At 46.2% G+C, this 22,807-nt stretch overlaps 1 protein-coding gene across 1 annotated transcript; it reads left to right on the top strand.

Annotated features, from left to right (window-relative positions):
• The first annotated feature begins 253 nt into the window (after nucleotides 1-253).
• LOC121875680 (uncharacterized protein DDB_G0290685-like) lies at nucleotides 254-22,797 on the top strand. The gene is made up of 6 exons (XM_042380300.1): nucleotides 254-361; nucleotides 14,087-14,417; nucleotides 16,440-16,515; nucleotides 16,986-17,043; nucleotides 18,445-18,576; nucleotides 22,666-22,797. The coding sequence occupies exons 1-6, from the start codon at nucleotides 254-256 to the stop codon at nucleotides 22,795-22,797; spliced, it is 837 nt and encodes a 278-aa protein (XP_042236234.1).
• Nucleotides 22,798-22,807: the final 10 nt, after the last annotated feature.

Genomic DNA, 22,807 nt, shown 5'->3' with positions numbered 1-22,807 from the left:
ATGAGGTAGCTACTGCCATCAAACAGATGAAAATAACAAAGTCTCAGGGCCTGATGGAATCCCAGCCAAGGTGTATAAAGCAGGAGGACCTCTGCTTACAAGCCATCTCCACTCTCTCCTGGAGAATGTAGGAAAAGTGGTGGACATCAAAAAGTGGTGGGACCTGATAACATCAAATGGTCCACATATAGGGTACTATCCAAATGCCAGCAAGTCCTTTCTCAGTGTGAAGCCAGAACATTATGAACGGGCAATGGAGGTGTTCGGTGGAAATGAGATCAAAATAACAAAGGCTGGCCAAAGGTATCTAGGCGCAGCAATCGGCACGGTGGACTTCAAAACCGATCATGGAATGGGAAAGGTGAATGAATGGGTTAAGGAAATCCAAGCTCTGTCTGATATTACTAACACAGAGCCACATGCAGCTTTTGTGGCATTCACCCATGGAGTCAAGCATCCCTGGAAGTACCTGATGCACACTATCCCTGATATCGGACCCCTCCTCCACCCTCTGGAAGAAGCTATCAGCGTCAATTTCATTCCCAAATTAGGGAAACATTTTGACTTAACCCCAGCAGAAAGATCACTCTTTGCACTACCACCGGGACTGGGAGGAATGGGATTGACCAATCCAGAGGAGATTGCTGCCACCGAACATCAAAACTCAGTTAAGCTCACGGCAGCCCTCACTGACCAAATAATAGCTCAGAACGCAACAGGTTAGTTGGATACTAGAGAAGTAAACAAGATTCGACGGTCCATTACGACAGAACGACAGCACGGCCAAAGTGATATGTTGCAGCAACTGATGCTGCAAGTACCAGAGAACTTAAAAAAAAAAAAGGTAGCTATAGCAGAGGAGGTGGACGACTCAAACTTGTTAACTACGTTACTGATAAGGGCAAATGGTTTCAGTCTCAATAAACAAGAATTTACAGATGCCATTGATCTAAGGTACGGTAGAAGGCCAGTAGAAGGTTTGCCCTCCCAATGCATATGTGGCTCTTCCTATGATGTCGATCACACCATGGTGTGCAAGAAAGAGGGCTTCATATGCATGAGGCATGACGAAGTAAGGGATCTCACGGCAAATATGTTGAAGGAAATCTGTCGTGATGTCAGGGAAGAACCGACCCTCCTTCCATTGGACGGTGAGAATTTCCAACATAGGACTTCAAACACATCCAACGAAGCCCGTGTTGACATCAGTGCTCGAGGATCCTGGACGCGGGGACAGCGAGCCTTCTTCGACATCAGGATTTTTTATCCCATGGCTGCATGTCACCATAACTTAGCTCTCGATGCTACACAAAGGAGGAACGAGAACGACAAGATAAGGGCACACAGGGAGAGAATTCTGAACGTTGATCAAGGCAGCTTCACTCCTCTGGTGTTCACAACCTCTGGTGAGATGGGACCAAGTGCAAGATGCTTCTACGCCAGACTCGCAGAGGTGCTATCCGAACAGAAGCAGCAGCCCAGAAGTTATGTTACAGCCTGGATGAGATGTAGACTGTCCTTCTTTCTCCTTAGGTCTGCTTTGCTGCCTCAGGGGAACGAGAGCATAGGCCCCAAAGCCGACAACAGGTGCAGATATTGACTATGAGGCAACAGTCACTGAATGCCACATAGATTTGCGGCTCAACTAACTCAACACATCTAGGGTAGCTACTTATGTATTAGGATATTTAATTTCAAGGTAATAAAATGGCGGCGAAGGTGTGGCTATTGGGGGAGGATGGAGGCCAAGTAAAAAAAGAAAGAAAGTAGTAGTAGGGGTGTGTGTGTGTGTCCCTTTAACACACAAAAACAAACATCAATACATATCCTCTTGGCGTGTGAACATGTGTGCAGGGCAACATTCACTCTCCACACTTATATCATACAAACACATTTCCACATTATATCCAGGTGTGTGTGGTGGTGGTCATGCAGTGCTGCCAACATTCTCTCTCTCTCTCTCTCTCTCTCTCTCTCTCTCTCTCTCTCCCTCGCCACTCTAACTCCTTTCCTTCACCAGTTCCCCCCCTCCTCACCCGCCCTTCCACCGTTCCCTCCTCCGTCCCTCAACAAGTCCCAATAACCTTGCCGCCTACGACCTGTGAGGCGAGAGAGAAAAACACCATTATAATTGGTGTCGGCCATTGTCGACGTCAACAAGAACCCTTCAACATAACCTCCAACTCCCAGCGCGACTTTTGTAATTCCAGCTCGCGTAAGGGTTATTTCTGCCGAGGGAGTCCATTGTGTTCCCCTTCTTTTTTTCTTGTTTTTTTTTGTCATTATCTGGATATATTCTGCATCTGTGTGGATATAGAATACGACCCTGAATCGAAATCAGGTCGGATGGCTGAGTGAGTTAAGGGGAAAGGGAAGAATTTGGTGGAATGAAATGAAGTGAAGTTTGGTGTGTTATTGGTGGTTTAAGGTGTAGGAATGAGAAAAAATTAGATAAATTTGTCTACAAGTGGAAACAAAATTCGGCATTTGGATGAGGAGGAAAAGATGTAGTTATTGAAGTTGAAAAAAAAAAAATAATAATACGTAAATTTAAACCGTACACAGACAAGTAAACAACCCTGACCAAACAATCTTCTCATTTTATTTACAATGTGGAATATTTTGAAGATTTTTCGATCAAATTTAGTATATCCCTTTTAGTGATTTATAAATTTATATTTCATTTCAATGTTTAATTATCTTGAGTGAGTGTGTGTGTATGTGTGTGTGTGTGTGTGTGTGTGTGTGTGTTCGCACACAGGGTGGTGAAATGTGTCTAGTGTGGCAGCATTATGTTAGAGTTAAGGTGGAAGCACTGCTTGCATCCTCTCGCTTTAAGCTACCACTACTGGCTAACCCTCGTGGCTAACAGGGAAGTAACTTGCATAAGTCTTCCCCTTCCACTACGCAGCTTCTTCACCATCAAGACTCCTGCTGTACCTCCTCGTGGTAACACGGTAACTGGGTGCCTCTTGGGCCCAGGCTAGACCAGTAGGGGATGTCGGAGTAGCAGTGGGCCCCAGAGGGTCGGCGCATAGGCCCATTGGCATGTGGACACGCCATAGAGCCTACTAATCATTACCCCGCTGCCTTGCGGATTAACCTAGGTAGGTATAAGGCTACGGGAGTAAATCCCGAACGAAAAATCTGCGGTGGAGCCCCGCATCAGGTAGACATGTTTACAGAGCTTCAACAAGACCCCAACGGATGTATAGGCGGAAGAAATGACCACCATGGGAAACCAACGACTACACCAGCGGACAAAGACAATGCATGATGGACAGGCTACTAAGGTGAAACCCAACAAACTGGGCTATCGGCAGTCCATTTCAACTCTGCCTCCCCCTAGTCATTGCAACACTCGCACCAGTGGATCAGGAAAAGGGAGAGCCAAGATGCCTGGTTGCAGCCTGCGCCCCTGCCTCATCACATAAATCAACTCACGTACAGCCATCATCCGGCTCATCGTACCTCTCATCATCATCAAAACCCCTATACCCCCAAAAGTCCTATGGCAACAGACGAGTAGCGACGGGGGCAGGCAGAGATGACTGCCGGGAGTCTCTAGTCACAACTCTGCACATCGGTGGCACAAATAAGATGGTCATTTATGCACTGAGATCACAGCAGCAGTGCAATACAGTCTTGTCTCTACAACTGAGCAGCCCTTTAGAGGAACCACTCTAGTCGCCCCACATGGGAAGGGGGGCTAGAAAAGGTGCCCCTAAACATACCCTGCCTAAAAATTCAACCTAGCTTGGCAACTGAATCCAGTAAGGTCATCCTTATTAGGTCGAAAACATAACCATAATCACAGATCCAAATTAAAACAAATTATACAACCTCTTAGGTCGCTGCAGGGAAAGTCAGGACCCTTCTGGATACTAGCACAAATGAGCGTCCTGAAAGAAAAACTGCTCTTGTGACAAAAAAGCTGGCAAGAAATAACATCAACACAGCAGCCATTAGTGAGTCCCGGCTCCCAGACGAGGGTCAACTCACAGAACGGGGGTCTGGCTATACCTTCTTCTGGAAGGGTAAGCCTGCTGCGGAGAGAAACTGCAGTTATGGAGTTGGCTTTGCCATCCGCCAACGCATCCTACATAGGCTAATTGAAATGTCTATTGGGATCAATGAGCGGCTCATGACGCTCCGAGTCCCACTGAATCACTCACGTCGTGCCTTTTTCATCAGTGCATACACCCCAACACTGGATGCAGAGGATGATATCAAGGAGGCCTTTATGCCAACCTCGACAGAGTGCTAACCTCTATCCCCAGAGAAGACAAGGTTGTGTGCTCCTTGGTGATTTCAATGCCAGAGTTGGCAGAGATGCTGGCATTTGGCAGGGAGCCATAGGCAAAAATGGATTCGGCAAGTGTAATCCCAACAGCCTACTCCTCCTCAGCAAGTGTATTGCACACAACCTCACTATCACCAATACCCTGTTCAGGCATCTCATTGACTACATCATTGTCAGAGAAAGAAAAAGCCGAAATGTAATCATCACCCGAACCATGCGTGGCTCAGACCTCTGTGACACTGATCATCGGCTCGTCAGAGCCAAGATATTACTTCACGTCACCCCAAAACAGTAAAGGCAGCAATCCTCCAGAAGAGGTTTTAACACTATCCATCTGGAGGATCCAGCGGTAGCACATGCTTTCAGAGAGCAACTCGACCATGGGCTGATAAGCAACCCAACAACAAACAACCCAAATCCCAGTGCCGAATGGGATATTCTCGACACTGTCATAATAAAAAGCTGCAGAGATACCCTCGGCCAGATCGAAAGAATACACCAGGAATGGTTTGATGAAAATGACCAGGCAATCAATTGACTATTCGATGAAAAACGTGCTGTTTCAACTGCCTGGCAAACAACCCTCAGTCTCGGTTCAAAGCTGATACCTTCCACAAGAAGAAAGCTGTGGCCCAGTGGTGAACTTCGCAATCTAAAGAACGATTGGTTTAAAAATAAAGCATGTGAAGCACAAAAATTTGCAGATCAGCAAAAGATGCGCGAATTTTTCAATTCCACTAAAACATTTTATGGGTCAATCACTCGTGGCGCAGCCCCCCTCCGTTCATCCGAGGGTAACTCCATAATTAAAGACGATGAAGGCCTCCTTCAGCACCGAAAAGAGCACTACCATTCACTGCTCAACCGAAACACCGATGAGGATGTCTTGACTACCCAGCAGGTCCCTCAGCATCCAGAGCTGACCCACCTCAGATATCCTCCATCCCTGGATGAGGTAGCTACTCCCATCAAACAGATGAAAAATAACAAAGCCTCAGGGCCTGATGGAATCCCAGCCGAGATGCAAAAAGCAGGAGGACCTCTGCTTACCAGCCGTCTCCACCTTCTCAATATTTACAAGAACAAGAGAGACTGACCAGACTTTCGCAACTACCGCGGAATCTCGCTGCTGTCCGCAACTGGCAAAATTATCGCCCGAGTCCTCCTAAACAGACTTCTTCCTGAGGCGGAAAACTTTCTCCCAGAATCTCAATGTGCCTGTCAGACACAGAAAAAAAGCAGAGACCAGCGTCGTGACCTGTATATGGCTTTCATCGACCTAACCAATGCCTTCGACTCGTTCAACAGGGAAGCCCTCTGGTGGACCCTCAGATGTTTTGGCTGCACACCAAACTTCATCACCATTGTGAAACAACTCCACGATGGCATGAACGGCAGTGTCCTGCACAATGGCACCCAGTCTGAGAACTTCCCCATCCAAACAGAGCTTAAACAAGGGTGTGTACTGGCACCAACTCTCTTTTCCATTTCCTTGGCTGCCATCCTTACTCGTGCTAGTGCCAATTTAGCCGGCGGGGTAGACATCGAGTATCGGATGAAGGGTCTTTTCAACATAAGACGACTCCAGGCATATACAAAAGGTGTCGGCCGCTTCCATTTCTGAACTTCAGTTTGCAGATTACCTCACCCTTGTCGCTCACATTGAACACGACCCACAGGAGATCCTGAACACCTACGCAGATGCGTATGCACACACCGGCCTTGGGGTAAATGTACATTAAACTCAGATTCTCTTTCAGCTTGCCCCTGGTTCATATACAGCTACCACTACCCATCCAGCTCAACGGTACTACCCCCCTAATATTACCCACTTTCGGTATATTGGCTCCCACCTGTCCACCACCGCGGACACCGATGAAGAGATTCAACATCAGATCAGATGTGCATCTCAAGCCTTTGACAGACTCCAAAACCGTCTCTTCTGCTGTAGGGAGCTGCAATTATCTACAAAGTTACATGTAAATCGAGCAGTGGTCCTCCCCACCCTGCTAAATGGCAGCGAGACATATAGGAGGCACCTCAAGGCACTTGAAAACTTTCACGAACGTAGTCTACGTTCTATCCTCCGAGTTCGCTGGGAAGACAAGAGAACAAATGCCAGTATTTTTGCTGACACCAACTGCAGGAGCATCGAGGCTACCATTATCCACGAACAACTACGCTGGAGTGGCCATGTTACCCGCATGGACGACAGTAGACTACCAAAGTAGCTACTTTACAGTCACTTAACGAATAGTAAACGTAACGCAGGCGGGCAACTGAAAAGGTATAAGTATAGTCTTAAGACAAACCTGAAAAAGTGCCAAATCGACTATCTTACCTGGGAGACGATTACTCCACACTGTAACGCTTGGAGGAGCACCATACAAGAAGGTGTCAATACTTTCGAGTTTGCCGACTGCAAAACGAGGCAGACAAGCGCCGACGCCGTAAAGACGTTGCCGCCGCCCCTACCGCACTTGATGTAACCCCCCACATGTGCAACACCTGTGAATGAACCTGCTGGTCCCGTATCGGCCTCTTTAGTCACCTCAGAATTCACCAACCTAGGTGACATCCTTAATAAATCATACCATTGTAACATAGCTGGATGACCGTCATACTCGATTCCGAGTGACAGCGAAGAGTGTGTGTGTGTGTTTAAAATTGTGTACAAGCGCCTCTTTCTCTCTCTATATATTTTAAAAGTTGCTGTATAGAGCATGAAATGATGTATTTAACCCTCCCTTGCTTCTCCCCTTTCACCTTCCCTCCATCTCTCCGGCCCTCTCACCTTCCCGCTCTCCCTCCTTCCTGCTCCTCCCTTCCCTCCTCTTGCCTCTTTCACTCACTAGGTCCCTACCTCCTCCTTTCCTTGCAATCCCTCCTCCCCTCACCTTTCCCTTCTCCTCCCCTCCACCCACACATCTCTTTGGACTAGACCATCCGTATAAAGCTGAGACACATCAGCGCTTCCTGCCACCCTGGCGGACAGTTCCCTTCGATATCACAACACCCACGTACCCGCCTAAACGACTGACCATACATAATCCTTATCTCCAACACACTTCAAAAGTAAAACCTCTTGATCACATACATAACCTGCAGACTGAAAATAACGTCATACAGACCATCTACACTGACGGCTCTCTTAACACTGTCTGTGGGAGGGCTGGAAGTGCTGTCATTGTGACTCAGCCTAACGGGAATGTAATAGGGAAAGGAGCTAGAATTAGTAACTGGGCAACCACTCTACAAACTGAACTATTTGCCATACTCACAGGCATGAAACTTGTTGAAGACACTGCCACTGGCGGTCTCATCATCACTGACTCCTCATCCTCACTACTTGCTCTTGATACCCTAAAGTCAGATTGTCACCTGCTTGACTCTGAAGCCAGACACAAGCATATGTGTCTTGTTGACGAGGGTATCTGGAGGATCCCCTCTCACATAGTCATTAGTGAACATTATAGGGGTGATACCATAGCTAAACTCGCGTCCAACAATGACAATGTTGAGTACGACCTGGGACTGTCAAACAGAACCTTAAAAACTGTAATCAGAAAAGAACTTGCTGGTGAATTTGAAGCCAGTAGACAAGTGCAAACAATCGGTTGTTTACCATGATGAGATGTATCAAATAAAACATGTATATGGAGTAAGTAACAAGCTCACTAGATTACAAGATATAGTAACCGCTAGACTAAGTTTAGGATATAAGTACCTGTGGCAGTATGCCCCTCAAGCAGATGTGAACAAAACTAAATGTAAAGCGTGTGGCCAGACATATGGTCACACACTCCAGCACTACGTCTTAGACTGTGAAAAAAATAGAACCTTATAGAGATAGATCCAAGCACATTGTCTATGCAAAGGAACAGCACTTTATCACCGATGACAGGATAGCTGATATACTAAGGCTGTATCCACACTTCGCATCTAGTACCAAATCAAAATTCTATGTACCGACTTAAACAAACAATGTACTGAAAATACTCTAACATTCAATACCATAATATCAAAATCACTGGAGTCTGATAAACACCCTTTGTGGCCTGTACTCTGTAATACCTTTTACGCTACCGCTCACAGGATGAGTATGGGGGTGCACAATTAACTAGCTGCTGTCCGAGGCATCTTGCACTGTCACCAAAGCCCCAGGGGGAGAGAGGGAGAAGAAAAAAAAAGAGGAGGAGGAGGGTAAGAGAGAGAGAGAGAGAGAGAGAGAGAGTGTAGTCAACAACAAACAGTATTCTCGTCTCACTGAATCTCAGAAGACACTGTCATTATCGTGAAGGTGTTGGCCACGGCAGCGTCTTGTGGCTGATAACAAGTGATGTTTACAGAGACAATAACTGCTAGATGATGATGTTTGTGTGTGAGGATGTTGGTAGCACTACACCACCACACACACACACACCTGGTGATGATGTTTGTGTATGAGGATGTTGGTAGCACCATACCTCACCACACACACAATTGGTGATGATGTTTGTGTTGAGATGGCACTCCATCACCACCACACACACACACTCTGGTGATGATGTTTGTGTGTGAGGATGTTGGCAGCACTCCATCACCACCTCACCACACACACATTTGTGATGATGATTGGTTGTGTGGGATGTTGTAGCACTTCACATCCACCTCACCACACACACACACCTGGTGAATGTTGTGTGTGAGGATGTTGGTAGCACTCCATCACCACCTCACCACACACACAATTGGTGATGATGTTTGTGTGTGAGGATGTTGGTAGCTAGATCACCACCTCACCACAAACACACACACTTGTGATGATGATGTTTTGTGTGTGAGGATGTTGGTAGCACTACATCTCACACACACACACCTGGTGATGATGTTTGTGTGTGAGGATGTTGGTAGCACTCCATCACCACCTCACCACACACACAATTGGTGATGATGTTTGTGTGTGAGGATGTTGGTAGCACTACATCACCACCTCACCACACACACACATGGTGATGATGTTTGTGTGTGAGAATGTGTAGCTTCTCCCACTATACACCTGATACCCGGGATTGATGTGGAAATGTGTTTGCGTGTGTAAGTGTGGAGATTGAACGTTGTGTCACACATGTCTACACACTAATGGAACACGTATTGATGTATGTTTTTTATGTGAAAGGGACACACACACACACACACACACACACACACACACACACACACACACACACACACACACACACACACACACACACACACACACACACACACACACACACACACACACACTTATGTTTGATTCCTTTTATATCCATGCATGGAGTACCTTCATCCCGCTGTATGCATTATAATGAGTGTGCCTTGTGTGGGTCTATAAGTGTGCGTATATATACTTTGTCAACTGAGGTCTAATGGTACTTGTGATCAACTCTCAGCGTTTATTGTTACTATTAATATTACCACTATTATTATTGTTGTTATTATTAACAAAATAAAAATAACACACTTATAATGCAGGAAAATTAGGAAAACTAGCAACCAATCATCTCTCAATTCGTAATAACCACTGCCAATTTTCCTTCCATGCAATCAACTTTTTCACGCAATCTCCATCAATCCAGGCAGGAAGGGTCAGCTGCATGTGGCTGTGTGTTATACGCAATTAAATGGCAGTGGGAGGTGCAATTACCACACACAGCTGTTGGGGGCTTACCGTGGGAGCGCCATTACCAGCTGATCAATGTAAACAAAGAGCACGTGGCCCGAGACATTAGGACTTGCCGCCAGAGCTTGGGGATTAAAATGTCAACATCGAGGCCACTAATGCGGTTTGCGGCTTAAGGTATATCGGCACTTTGGCTGGAATTATCAAAATAAATCCCAATTGGCTGCTTTGATGACATTAGAACTCAAGATATTATTCGTAAAAGGATAGACACAAACACACACCAGAGGGAGGGAGAATGGAAAGGAGGGTGAAAGGAGGGAGGGAAGGAGAGAGGAGGAAGTGTGGGAGGAGGAGAATAGGAGGAGAGGGAAGGGCGAAGGAGGAAGGGACGAAGGAGGGGGAAGGGCAGGAGATGGAAGGGGCAGAGGGAGGAGGGCGAAGGTGGGGAGGGAGGGCAGAGGAAGGGGGCGAAGGAGGGGAGGGAAGGGGCGAAGGAGGGGAAGGGGGAAGGAGGGAGGGAAGGGCAGGAGGAAGGAGGAGGGAAGGGGCAGAGGAGGGAGGGGCAGGAGGAGCGAAGGAGGAGGGAAGAACGAAGAAGGGAGGAAGAACAAGGAGGGAGGGAAGGAGGGTGGGAGGAGGGAAGGGCGAAGAAGGAGGAAGGGCCAGGGAGGGCGTGGGAGGAGGAGGAGGGATGGAGAGGGAAGGGGGGGTGAGTACCGAAGTGCTTATGACTTACCGACTTTACCATGCGTGTGTGTGTGTTCACGCGTGTGATACGACACACACACACACACCAAACCACCCATTCTGCCACCCACAACCAACGACGCACTCTGCCATTCGCACCGACGCACACCTTTCCCTCAACACACCCGCCCACCCACTTACCTTCCGAACACCCGCCTACCGCCCATTTACCTTCAACCACTCACATCCGAACACCCACCCAAATCATCTCCCCAACAACGTGTCATTATCGCCACCCTAACTTTCATCTTCACGCTCAAAGGACATAATACACCGAGTATCATTTCACCGTCAATGAAAAAAAATGAATTAAAAGATTACTAATTAGAAAACAATAAAGACGTTGCTGCTGGTTGAGGGAGTTTTCAAATAAGACTCAAGACTGCTAATTACACCTGCACATTTTGTAGAATGATTTACCTTTTTTGCCACCAAAAATCAGCTAACTCTATGTATAAGACGACAACAACAGCCGCCTCCTCACACCGTAAAATTAGTCTGATGTACTATGGTCTGCCGCTCTCACGGGCATTTTATAAAGTGAGTGAAAATACAAGGCATTTGATCCCTTAGCCAGGTAATTAGTGATGGTGTTGGATCCTGCGCTGGTGTGTGTGTGTGTGTGTCACTTCCTTCTCCTTCCTCTTTTATTTAAGTTCTTCCTTCTAGCCCACATCACTCTTTTCTCTTTTTCTCTTCCCCCTCTTTTCTTCGTTCCTCCTTTCTGATGTTATTCACTTTTTATTTTTCTTCCTTTCCCCTATCTTTTACCATCCTTCTCCTCCTCCCCCATATTCATTCTCCACCTCTTTCCCCTCCCTCTTCTAACTTTCCACCTCACTCACCACTTATCTTCCTCTTCCTCTCTTCCCTCACCCCCTATTCTAACCACTCTTCTCCCACTCCCTCTTCTACCCCTCATCCTCAGTACATACACTCTTCCAGCAAAGCTACCCCACGCTTCCCCCAACACCACCCCTCCCTACCCCCCCACCATAACAACTCCCATGTTGCACTCATCCACCCCACGTACCCACACAACTCAAACTATCACCTGATACACGCCACGCCACACTGCACCACGCCACACTGCACCACGCCTCCTTGCCAACTAATATTCCTAGGTAAGAATTAACCACACACCGCGATAAGTATCACGCCACACACACTAACACATCTTACCCACGCCACACACACCCCAACACACCTTACCCACGCCACACACACCCCAACACACCTCACACATTACCCGCCACACACACCCCAACACCACACATTACCACACACACACACACACACCCCCAACACACATACCACACACCACACCCCAACACACCTCACATTACCCACGCCACACACCACACATTACACACACACACCCAACACACACCTCACATTACCCACGCCCACACACACACACCCCAACACACCTTACACACACACACACACACACACCCCAACACACACACATTACCCACGCCACACACACACACACACCAACACACACACATTACACACACACACACACACCCCAACACATACATTACCCACACACACACACACCCCCAACACATACATTACCCACACACACACACACCCCAACACACCTTACATTACCCACGCCACACACACACACACCCCAACACACCTTACACACCCAAGCCACACACACACACACACCAACACACCTTACATTACCCGCCACACACACACACACCCCAACGCACATTACATTACCCACGGCACACACACACACCCCAACACACCTTACATTACCACGCACACACACACACACCCCAACACACCTTACACATTACCCACGCCACACACACCCCAACACACCTACACATTACCCACGCCACACACACACACACACCCCAACACATACACATTACCACGCCACACACACACACACCCCAACACACCTTACACATTACCCACGGCACACACACACACACCCCAACACACCCACATTACCCACGGCACACACACACACCCCAACACACCTTACACACATTACCCCCCCACACACACACACACACACACACCCCAACACACCTTACACATTACCCACGCCACACACACACACACACACACCACCCCAACACACCATACACATTACCCACGCACACACACACACACCCCAACACACCTTACACATACCCACACACACACACACACCCCCAACACACCTTACACATTACCGCACACACACACACACCCCAACGCACATTACACACACACACACACCCCAACACACACACATTACCCACGCCACACACACCCCAACACCTTACACATTACCCACGCCACACACACACACACACACACCCCAACGCACATTACACATTACCCACGGCACACACCCCAACACACCTACACATTACCCACGCCACACACACACCCCAACACACCTTACACATTACCCACGCCACACACACACACCCCCCAACACACCTCATACATTACCCACGGCACACACACACACCCCAACACACCTCATACATTACCCACGGCACACACACACACCCCAACACACTCACACACTATCTTACTACACAAAACCAGTCCCCAACACCATTAACACCACAATGCACAAACCAAAGCAACACCACACTACATCCCGTTTCACCACATTACCATTACCTCACCACGTCACATCCCTCACCACACACCACCTTCGCCTCACAACACATAACCAACATTTCACCTCACATCACCATCCCACCACACATCACCATCACCTAACTACACATCACCATCACCACACGTCACCATCACCTCACTACACATCACCATCACCTTCACCACACATCACCATCACCTCACATCACCTCACTACACATCACCTCCTGCACATCACCATCACCTTCACCACAAATCACCTCACATCATCATCACCTCACCACACACATCACCCTCCACCACACGTCACCATTATCTCACCACACATCACCATCATCTCACCACAGGACATTACCCTCCATCATCTCGCCTCCGTTTCCGCTCAGCCGCAAACACACGTACATTTCAGTGCCTTTCAGACGTACAGTAGCTAAAACAACTATTTGTGCAAGTGGGGGGTCGATATGCTCCGAAATTTTACGTGTGACTAGTGACAGCCCTCATATACCAAAATTTATCGTCCATGGTCTCATATTGTTTCCCACAAAGTATGCACAGATAGTTGTTTTAGCAAGTGTGTGTGTGTGTGTGTGTGTGTGTGTGTGTGTGTGTGTGTGTGTGTGTGTTACTATTTGTTGAAACTGACAATCTTAGACCAAACAAAATCAACTGTGGCGGGTGGAAATGACCGTCCGTTTACGGATAACTTAGGCGTAAAACTACAGCAGAGAATATCGGTGACAAATGCGCAACGACGACAACAGAGGCGACGACGACAAAGACGACAAAGTGACAACGACAAAGGTGACGCCGACAAAGGCGACGACAAAGACGACAACCGTGACAACGGCGATAAATGTGACAACCGCGACAACAGCGATAAATGTGACAACAGCGACGACAAGGGCGACAACAACGACGACAAAGGCGACAAAAATAACGACAAAGGCGACAACGACAAGTGTGACAGCAACAACAAAGACGACGACAACGACGACGACGAGAAAGGCGACAACAACGACGGCAGTGAAAACGATAAATGCCTAGTACGGCGACTTCAAAGGCGACAAGACGACATAGGCGACACAAAAAATGGTAACAGTCACCCACAATTTCCTTACAGATTTTTTACTCTGAAATCATCCGACAGTAACAGCTTGTTCGTGTTAACTGGAACGAAAATAACAATGTCATTTATTAAACACGTCACGTATACCTTCTACCTAACAGCAGGTAGTTGAGTTCTTATTGCGTTGCCTTTGTGTTTGTGCTGCCTTAAACAGACTATTCCAGACTAACTCAAAACTAGTCACACACACACACCATTAATTTAACCCACATATAAAAATTCTCCCTCTCGTAAGAAAAACATTCTCAATCAGGTCAGGAGGACAATGAGCTCACTGAAAAATCCATAATACGCTATACTGTTATTGTATTTAAAGGTGAAAATCCCTTCATGTCAAATGGGTTAAGGACTTCTCCAGGTGGTTCACATTAAGAGCGTCTGGGAAAGGTCACATGGTGAGAAAAACACACACACACACACACACACACTGTTCAGGTGGTGTGGCAGGTGACGACACGACAGATGGCAGACGAGGTGGGTTTTTAGAGAGGCAGACAGAAAAAAGATGAGAGAGAGAGAGAATAAAAATATAAATAAATTAAACACTATAGCTAAAACAATTAATAATAATAAGAGAGGAAGTGAGAGACAAACACAGAAACAAAAAGACGACGAAGAGAAAAAACACTCAATCGCCAACTCTTCTCTTCTCCACTCCTCCCCCAACCAGACAGCGAGGGCTTTAATACCCAGTTATTGTGCCGTAATGACTGTCATTCCGAAGCGAGACGACATCACCCCTCTCTGACTGACGCCGACAATCTTGCAATATCTCTCGCCTCTCCTCGCTACGCCTCCCCCCAATACATACGCCCAGTCAAAGGGTCGCACTTGTAAGGTGACCAGACCAGAGGTTATCCAAGGTCCAGTATACACAATTCAGTAATATCCAATGGGCAGTATGCATAATATATCCAAAGCGTGGTATACATTATACAGTTGTGCCTACAGTATACATAATAGCATAGCCTAAAAGAGTATATACATCAGGTAAAAGTTATGAGTGGTTATGACTTACGAGGGATAAAACTATAGTTACTTCTCTCTCTGGACTCATAGAATGTAAGACAACTACTTCTTACTCCACAGTTAAGCACATAATTTCATCTATCCACAGCGTGAAGGGAGACCACTGGTTAACAACACTTGTGTCCTTCAGAGGTCACCCCTACCACGTGCACCTTCCCTAACATATTTCAAAGAAAAGAAGAGAGAGAGAGAGACTGTTGATATGTTGAGAAGGCATCCAACACCTCCTTAAGCTACGATACCCAAAAAAAGGTCATCCGGTATCCCATTAAACTTTGACCATACTCTCTCGAACACTTCACTTGTAAGAGTACAAGGCCCAGATGCTCAGTGACTCATGAATGAAATAAAAAAATGATGATGCACGAAAGTACTGGCTCACTGAAATAAGGAACTAAACATATCAGCCTTAATGGTCGGAATTTCACTGAGATTGTACCGTAACATCACCCATATGACTGAAGCTGGATTTTCAGAGATTCATAAGTGAACTTTTTATCTCCCCAAGATGGTCGTGTGTTAAAACGTAACTAACTGACACGTAACGACACTATAGATGAGGGTCGAAATATCTATCCATAACTTGTTTGCGGAGTTACATTAATTTTGTTGTCCTTTAAATTGTGTTACGTGGTGGTATACAGTTAAGGTAGAGGTTCGGGAAATATTGACGCCATTTTGGAGGTGGGCTCATTTATCTCCAGTCACGATGTAGACAACGACGACAATGTCAACAACCATGCCACAAACTTCTGATACGTCCACATAAATAATGCAAACAACGATCTCGCAAACAATCACAGCAAACATATTAACTCCAGCACAAACAGCATCGTTAGGGGGGCCAACAAACAAAGTGACGTCATCAGTTAAACACAGCCCAAGACGACTACAAACAACCCCTGACTCGGTAACACAGGTAAGAGTCTACCTTTACTATATGCAAATTACCCTTAAAGGTTATGACAAGAGCACCATAGAGGTGAAAATGTTCCCTCAACTCCTCAGGTACACAGCTGAAGCTAATTGGCTCAGGTAATTACACTGTGATTGAACCCAGCTGATGTATTTACCGTCGGAAATTTTCGACCATAGCTCAGGATCTATTTCGCTAAGGTTTAGAGTGAACCCCCGGCTATTTATGTTCTTAAATTTAGCAAATGATAGAGTAAGTAGTCGGAGCTTTAATGAACTGCTGGGGTGAGAGGTAAGGAGGTGGAGGGGGCGTGGAGAGAAGAGGGAAAGGTAGGTGTGTGGGTGTGTGTGTGTGTGTGTGTGTGCGTGGGTGTGTGGGTGTGTGTGTGTGTGTGTGTGTGTGTGTGTGTGGGTGTGGTGTGTGTGTGTGTGGGTGTGGGTGTGTGTGTGTGTGTGTGTGTGCATATAAGACATGGCCTAAACATTCCTGCCTTAATAACCTTTCATCACTGACTACTTACCCTCGTTAACAAGTCCATATCATCATCATAAAATATTGTACGGACGGTGCGTGTTGACCCCGTGTACAGAATGACGTTTACACCCGATAATACTCCTGTAACACAACCAGGATCTAGACAAACTCTGGTACGTATATCATCATAAACAACAATCAAACACGGATCCAATGCTCCCCTGAGGTACCCCTGACACGTTACTGGCACTGATCGGACACTGTCTTCATCCTGGCACTATCCTCACCCTGGCACTATCCTCACCCTGGCACTATCCTCGTCCTGACACTATCATCTTCCTGGCACTATCCTCGTTAAGACTATCGTCGTCCTGGCACTATCATCACCCTGCGTTATTTTCTTGGCACTTCCCTCGTCCTGGCACTGTCCTCGTCTTGGCACTCTTCTCATCCAGGCGTTATCTTTATCTTGGCACTATCCTTGCCATGACATTACCACCGTTTAGGCACTATCTTCGTCCTGGCACTATCATCCCAGTGCCTTGCTAAAGCATAACCTTAGATCCAAAGCGATGTTACCAAGTTCCAGGGGTGACGGTTAAGCTGTTCTTAAAATAAACAAAACACCCTCACGCGAAAAAAACATCTCACCAGTCAGGTCAGTAAAAGCGGGTATTGTCCACACAGCCAAAACAATTATGTGAGGAACGTTTCTTAACTAGTTCCTTAAGCAGCGACACTTTGACGTAAAAGACCTTAATGACGTCATAATTACACCAAGACTCGAGGGGAGGAGGGGGTAACAAGTCACCCCATGTGATGAGAGAAGAATATGCTTCCATGAAACACACACTCTCTCTCTCTCTCTCTCTCTCTCTCTCTCTCTCTCTCTCTCTCTCTCTCTCTCTCTCTCTCTCTCGTGTATAAAGTCACTGCCGGTGATGTGTCGAGTATTGCAACAGCAGTGAATGGCCCATAAAACTGCTTCCTTACACTCAAACAAAAAGTCACCGTTAATGTTGTTGACTTAAAATTACTTAACAGTGAAACAAAGACCATAAGCTCGCTTCCTCTTTCGTGTCTCAATCAATCAGTGTCTTTACTAACGTGTCGAAACAGTGAAAACAAAACAAACAAACGATTCCTCTCTTGTTTATTAAGCCACTGCCATTATTGTCGCCCCGAGTATTGCGTCGGCAGTGAAAACGTCCATAAAATCGCTCCTCGTCTGTAACTGGTTCATAAAATTCCACCGACTCAGTTAATGTCTCCGTCATGGCAGTTAGGAGTGAAGACCCCACCATAAAATCACTCCCTCAATCTCGTTTCTCAAGTCCAATTCTTCCCTCTCGTTTATGAAGTCCAAATCCCCTCTCTCTCTCTCTTGTATCATATCCACTCCCTCCCTCTCTCTTGTATCATATCCACTCCCTCCCTCTCTTTTATCAAATCCAATTCCTCCCTCTCGTTTCTCAGTCCAGTTCTCCCCACTCGTTTTCAAGTCCACTCCTCCTTCTCGTTTTCAAGTCCAATTCCATCCTATCATTTATCAAGTCTATTCCCTCTCTCATAAGTCCACGCCCTTCGCCTCAAGTCACGCAGCCTTCCCTAATAACCTTCCCGTATACAAGAACAAGTGTGGCCACCAGATGCCTCCGTCACCGTCGCCGGGGTCGTTCTTGGTACAACAAGATCCGCATGAATCCGTTTGTCGGTCGGATTGGCTGGTTTTGCATTTAGATTGGAGTTTCATTGTTGAATTAATCAGATTAGTGACAATCTTCTTGAAGTCAGGAGGGTGATATCCCCACCAGCGTAGGAACCTTAAATGCCGGGGATTGTCTGAGGATCGAGATGTTTTGATCGAAAGAGCGACGTTAGAAAGTAGAATATATTGCACGATAAGTCGGTAATGCTGGGGGTCTATTATACAAGAGGGGGAGAGAGAATAATGGCAACTATTTGGTGAAGCGGGAAACAATAAACATTTCGCCTCGCATAATGGCGGGTTTTTTACCAATGTTTACTGGGGTGTAATGTGTAATAAATCAATGTTGGTAAGTAGAGATGTCCTGGAATTGTGTGTGTGTGTCAGACAGAGACAGACAGACAGCTTGCCTGCCTCTGAGAGAGAGAGAGAGAGATAATAGGATTGAAGGATTTTAGAGATGGATGAGCTGAAAAAACAAAAATACTCAGTTTCTAGTTTTACCATTTCATTATTTTATTAATATTTCTTAGTCTTCTGTTTATCATCTTTCTGTTTTTAGTCATGAAGTGGGAAAAAACGATTCGAATGACGATATAAAAGAAATGATACTAGGGTAGGGTAAGGTAGGTTAGGGTAGGGGAGGGTAGGGTAGGGCTGGGTAGGGTAGGGTAGGGTAGGGTAAGGTTGGGTAGGGTAGGATGGGTGGGGTAGGTTGGGTAGGGGTAGGGTAGGGGTAGGTTGGGTAGGGTAGGGTAAGGTTGGGTAGGGTAGGATAGGGTGGGGGTAAGGTTGGGTAGGGTAGGATTGGGTAGGGGTAGGGGGTGGTAGGGTAGGGTAAGGTTGGGTAAGGTAGGGTAGGTTGGGTGGGGTAGGGTAGGTTGGGTAGGGTGGGGTAGGGGTGGGGTAAGGTATTGGGTTGGGTAGGGTGGGTTAGGTAGGGTAGGGTAGGAAGGTAAGGTTGGGTAGGGTAGGGTAGGGTAGGGTTAGGTTGGGTTGGGTTGGGTAGGGTAGGGTGAGGTGAGGTGGGGTCGGGTAGGGTGAGAGTAGAGTGAGGTAGGGTAGAGGGTCGGATAGGGTAGGGTGAGGTAGGGTAGGGTGAGGTGAGGTGAGGTCTCGTCCCGCCTTGACAAATGACAGGTTAAAACTTGCTAATCCTAAGAGACCCCAATCCTAACAGACCCCAGTCCTAATAGGCCCCAATCCTAATAGACCCCAATCCTAACAGACCCCAATCTTAATAGAGCCCCAATCCTAATAAACCCCAATCCTAATAGACCCCAATCCTAACAGGCCCAATCCTAACCGTCATCAATCCTAATAGACCCCAATAGACTGAGGTTAAATTCAAATTAACATACGTTCTTATGGGTTCCAATCCCAAAGGAACCATGAACAGGCACTAGTGGGCCCCAATTCAAGTGGTAGGTTTGGTAAGTTAGGGGCAGTACAGTAATGGGGCCCATTAAGAATTGGCACAATTATAACTGAAGCTCATTAACCTAACCTAACCCGTTAACATCTCTTATCTAGTACAGGGTAACCAATGTACCTGTACCAGCCCTCTTTGCCAAATTACCCTCCACCTCACCTGACCACTTTACAGGAATGTTCTATGGTCTGAGAAGCGCACTACTGAGTCTAGCACATAACACAAGTGGCATATACATTACAGGTGTGGAAATGACGTGTGTTAAATGAATTCCCTGAGGTGACATGACTCCCATTGGCTGAAGAACAACTGTAATAACAAACGTGCTAACTTACTATTATACATGCCATAAGAAATACATTACGCCAAACTAGATCTGCCTGATAAACAAGTCCACCAATCCTATACTGAAACACGTGCTATATCAACCACAGGTGTGCGATAAGAAACTGGTTTGACGAGAGACCATCCAAGCATCATTACAACTACCATCCTAAATTTCCTATCCTAACTTAGAATTCTCAAAACTCATACGTCAAAATTTTTTTTTCATAAGTCGAAAATTTTTCCTCATACGTCGATTTTTTTTCCCGCAATTCAATCCCCTAAATAGTGACACGGAAATGCAGCTCACTACACACCACACCACACCACACTAACATCCAAAATGGCGCCAGAATCACTCTTAGACTCTACCTTGATATGTTCACTAGATAAAAAGAACAATGTTGTTTAAGGACTCTAGAATAATGAAGATCGCAAATTAACGGATTATTCATTCAGTCACATAATCGCCTTTGGATCCTATAATCGATCGTAAAATCCCTTACTTGATTCTATAACCAACCGTATAATCATTCACTCTATCCTATAACCAACCATATAATCATTCACTCAGCCTATAACCAATCGTATTATCATTCACCCATCCTATAACCAATCGTATAATCATTCCTCCAGCCTATAACCAATCGTATGATCATTCCTCCAGCCTATAACCAATCGTATAATCATTCACTCCATCCTATAACCAATCGTATAATCATTCCCCATCCTATAACCAATCGTATAATCATTCCTCCAGCCTATAACCAATCGCATAATCATTCACTCCAGCCTATAACCAATCGTATAATCATTCACTCAGTCTATAACCAATCGTATAATCATTCCTCCAGCCTATAACCAATCGTATGATCATTCCTCCAGCCTATAACCAATCGTATAATCAAGCATAACCGACCCAGATCAGATATAATGAGGTATTTCAGCAATCACTCGACTCAGGTATAAATTTTCATTAAGTTCATTTGTATATCTCGGTGTAGGTGAGTGGAACTGCCCGAGATGAGAGGGTGAGGAGTGAGTGGAGAGGAAGAGGATGTGAGAGGGATTGTGGGGTAAGGGATGGTGTGTGAGTGGAGAGGGAGGGAGAGGGATTGTGGGGTGAGGGATGGTGTGTGAGTGGAGGGAGGGAGGGAGGGGTAACGTGTGAGTGGAGAGGGAGAAAGAAGACGAAAGAGGGGTGAGGACTGATAGGGTGAGGAGTGAGAGGTGAGGAGTGAGGAGTGGAGAGGGGAGGAGGGATTGAGAGAGTCAGGGTGAAGGATAACATGTAGTGGAGAAGGAGAGGGAGTGAGAGGGTTTGGCAGGTGAGGTGTGTGTGGAGGGAGAGGAAAAAGGGAGTGACGGGTGAGTGGAGGAAAGGGCGCTGGGTAAAAAGGGTCTGAGGGGTGAAAGGAGAAGAGTGTTAGGTGAGAGGGGAGAGGTGAGAGAATAGAGGAGAAAGGGTGAAAGGTGGTGAAGGAAGAGACGAGGGGTGAGACGAGAGGGGGTGAAGTGAAGGGGGGAGAAAAAGGGGTGAGAGGTGAGGGAAGAGACGAGAGGGATGAAAGGAGAGGGATGAAAGGTGAGGGAAGAGGGAAGTGAAAGGTGAGGAGAGAAGGAATAGGGGTGAGAAGTGAAGGGGAAAGAGAAAAAGAGAGGGGTAAATACAAGGGTAAACGGGAGGACAAAAGAATTGTTTTTAGTTTAAAAACTCTTTTTGGTAAAGACGAGTACAATTTTACCTAATGAACAGTTCAGTCACGTCTTGACACAGGGTGCTATCACCGATCACTGCCACGCAAGACAGAGGTTCATACATAGGACGAGATAATAAAATAGGTTATATTCATTAGCGTCATATTATAAACTGAAGATAAATCAGTGTGGAATAGCAAATTTAGTACAAACTGCCATAATATATTCAAGCACTGATTTAATGTTGTAGTTACATAAATCATGATACAATAAGCCAGGTGGCCTGAAATCTTTGAGAGCTTTACTAACTTGCCAGATGTGTCTGTATCCTAGCCTAATTCTGGCCACGACTACATCACATTGCTTGGTTCTGTCCTTATGCTGGTCATACCGGTACCTCTCGTCACAAAATTTGTCATATTTACTAATGCTACAACTACCAGGTCTCTCTGCATTTCTCAGTTCTTCAAGATTAGAGTTCAAGGTCCGGTCTACATTTTCTTTCTTACATGCCCCATTGGCAATCTATCAACACGGTCATGATTCCTAATTCCAACATGGGACGGAAGCCACACAAATTCAATACGAAAGTTGTTCTCCTTGGCAGTTATCACATTTCTTTTAATATCATAGACCACTTTAAAGCACTTTGAGAGTCGCAATATATCGGGGGTGAAAGAAAGAGAAGAAACACGAGACACAGAACAAAATGAAAAAAACCGGGAGAAAGAAAATGGAACAGAGAATGGAGAGGGCAGGAGATGAGGAGACAGAG

This window comes from Homarus americanus, unplaced genomic scaffold (genome assembly GCF_018991925.1).
Source record: "Homarus americanus isolate GMGI-L3 unplaced genomic scaffold, GMGI_Hamer_2.0 scaffold22250, whole genome shotgun sequence".
In the NCBI taxonomy this organism is placed as follows: domain Eukaryota; kingdom Metazoa; phylum Arthropoda; class Malacostraca; order Decapoda; family Nephropidae; genus Homarus; species Homarus americanus.
This window is presented reverse-complemented; position numbering and strand designations above follow the sequence as displayed.

What these genes read in the sequence shown, in the direction of transcription:
- LOC121875680 (XM_042380300.1), top strand. Translation starts at nt 254, where the DNA reads ATGGAGGTGTTCGGTGGAAATGAGATCAAAATAACAAAGGCTGGCCAA. An exon ending in CAGGATCTAGACAAACTCTG is followed by an intron (nt 17,044 to 18,444) that starts GTACGTATATCA and finishes CTCTCTCATAAG; the next exon opens with TCCACGCCCTTCGCCTCAAG. An exon ending in AACAAGATCCGCATGAATCC is followed by an intron (nt 18,577 to 22,665) that starts GTTTGTCGGTCG and finishes TTAATATCATAG; the next exon opens with ACCACTTTAAAGCACTTTGA.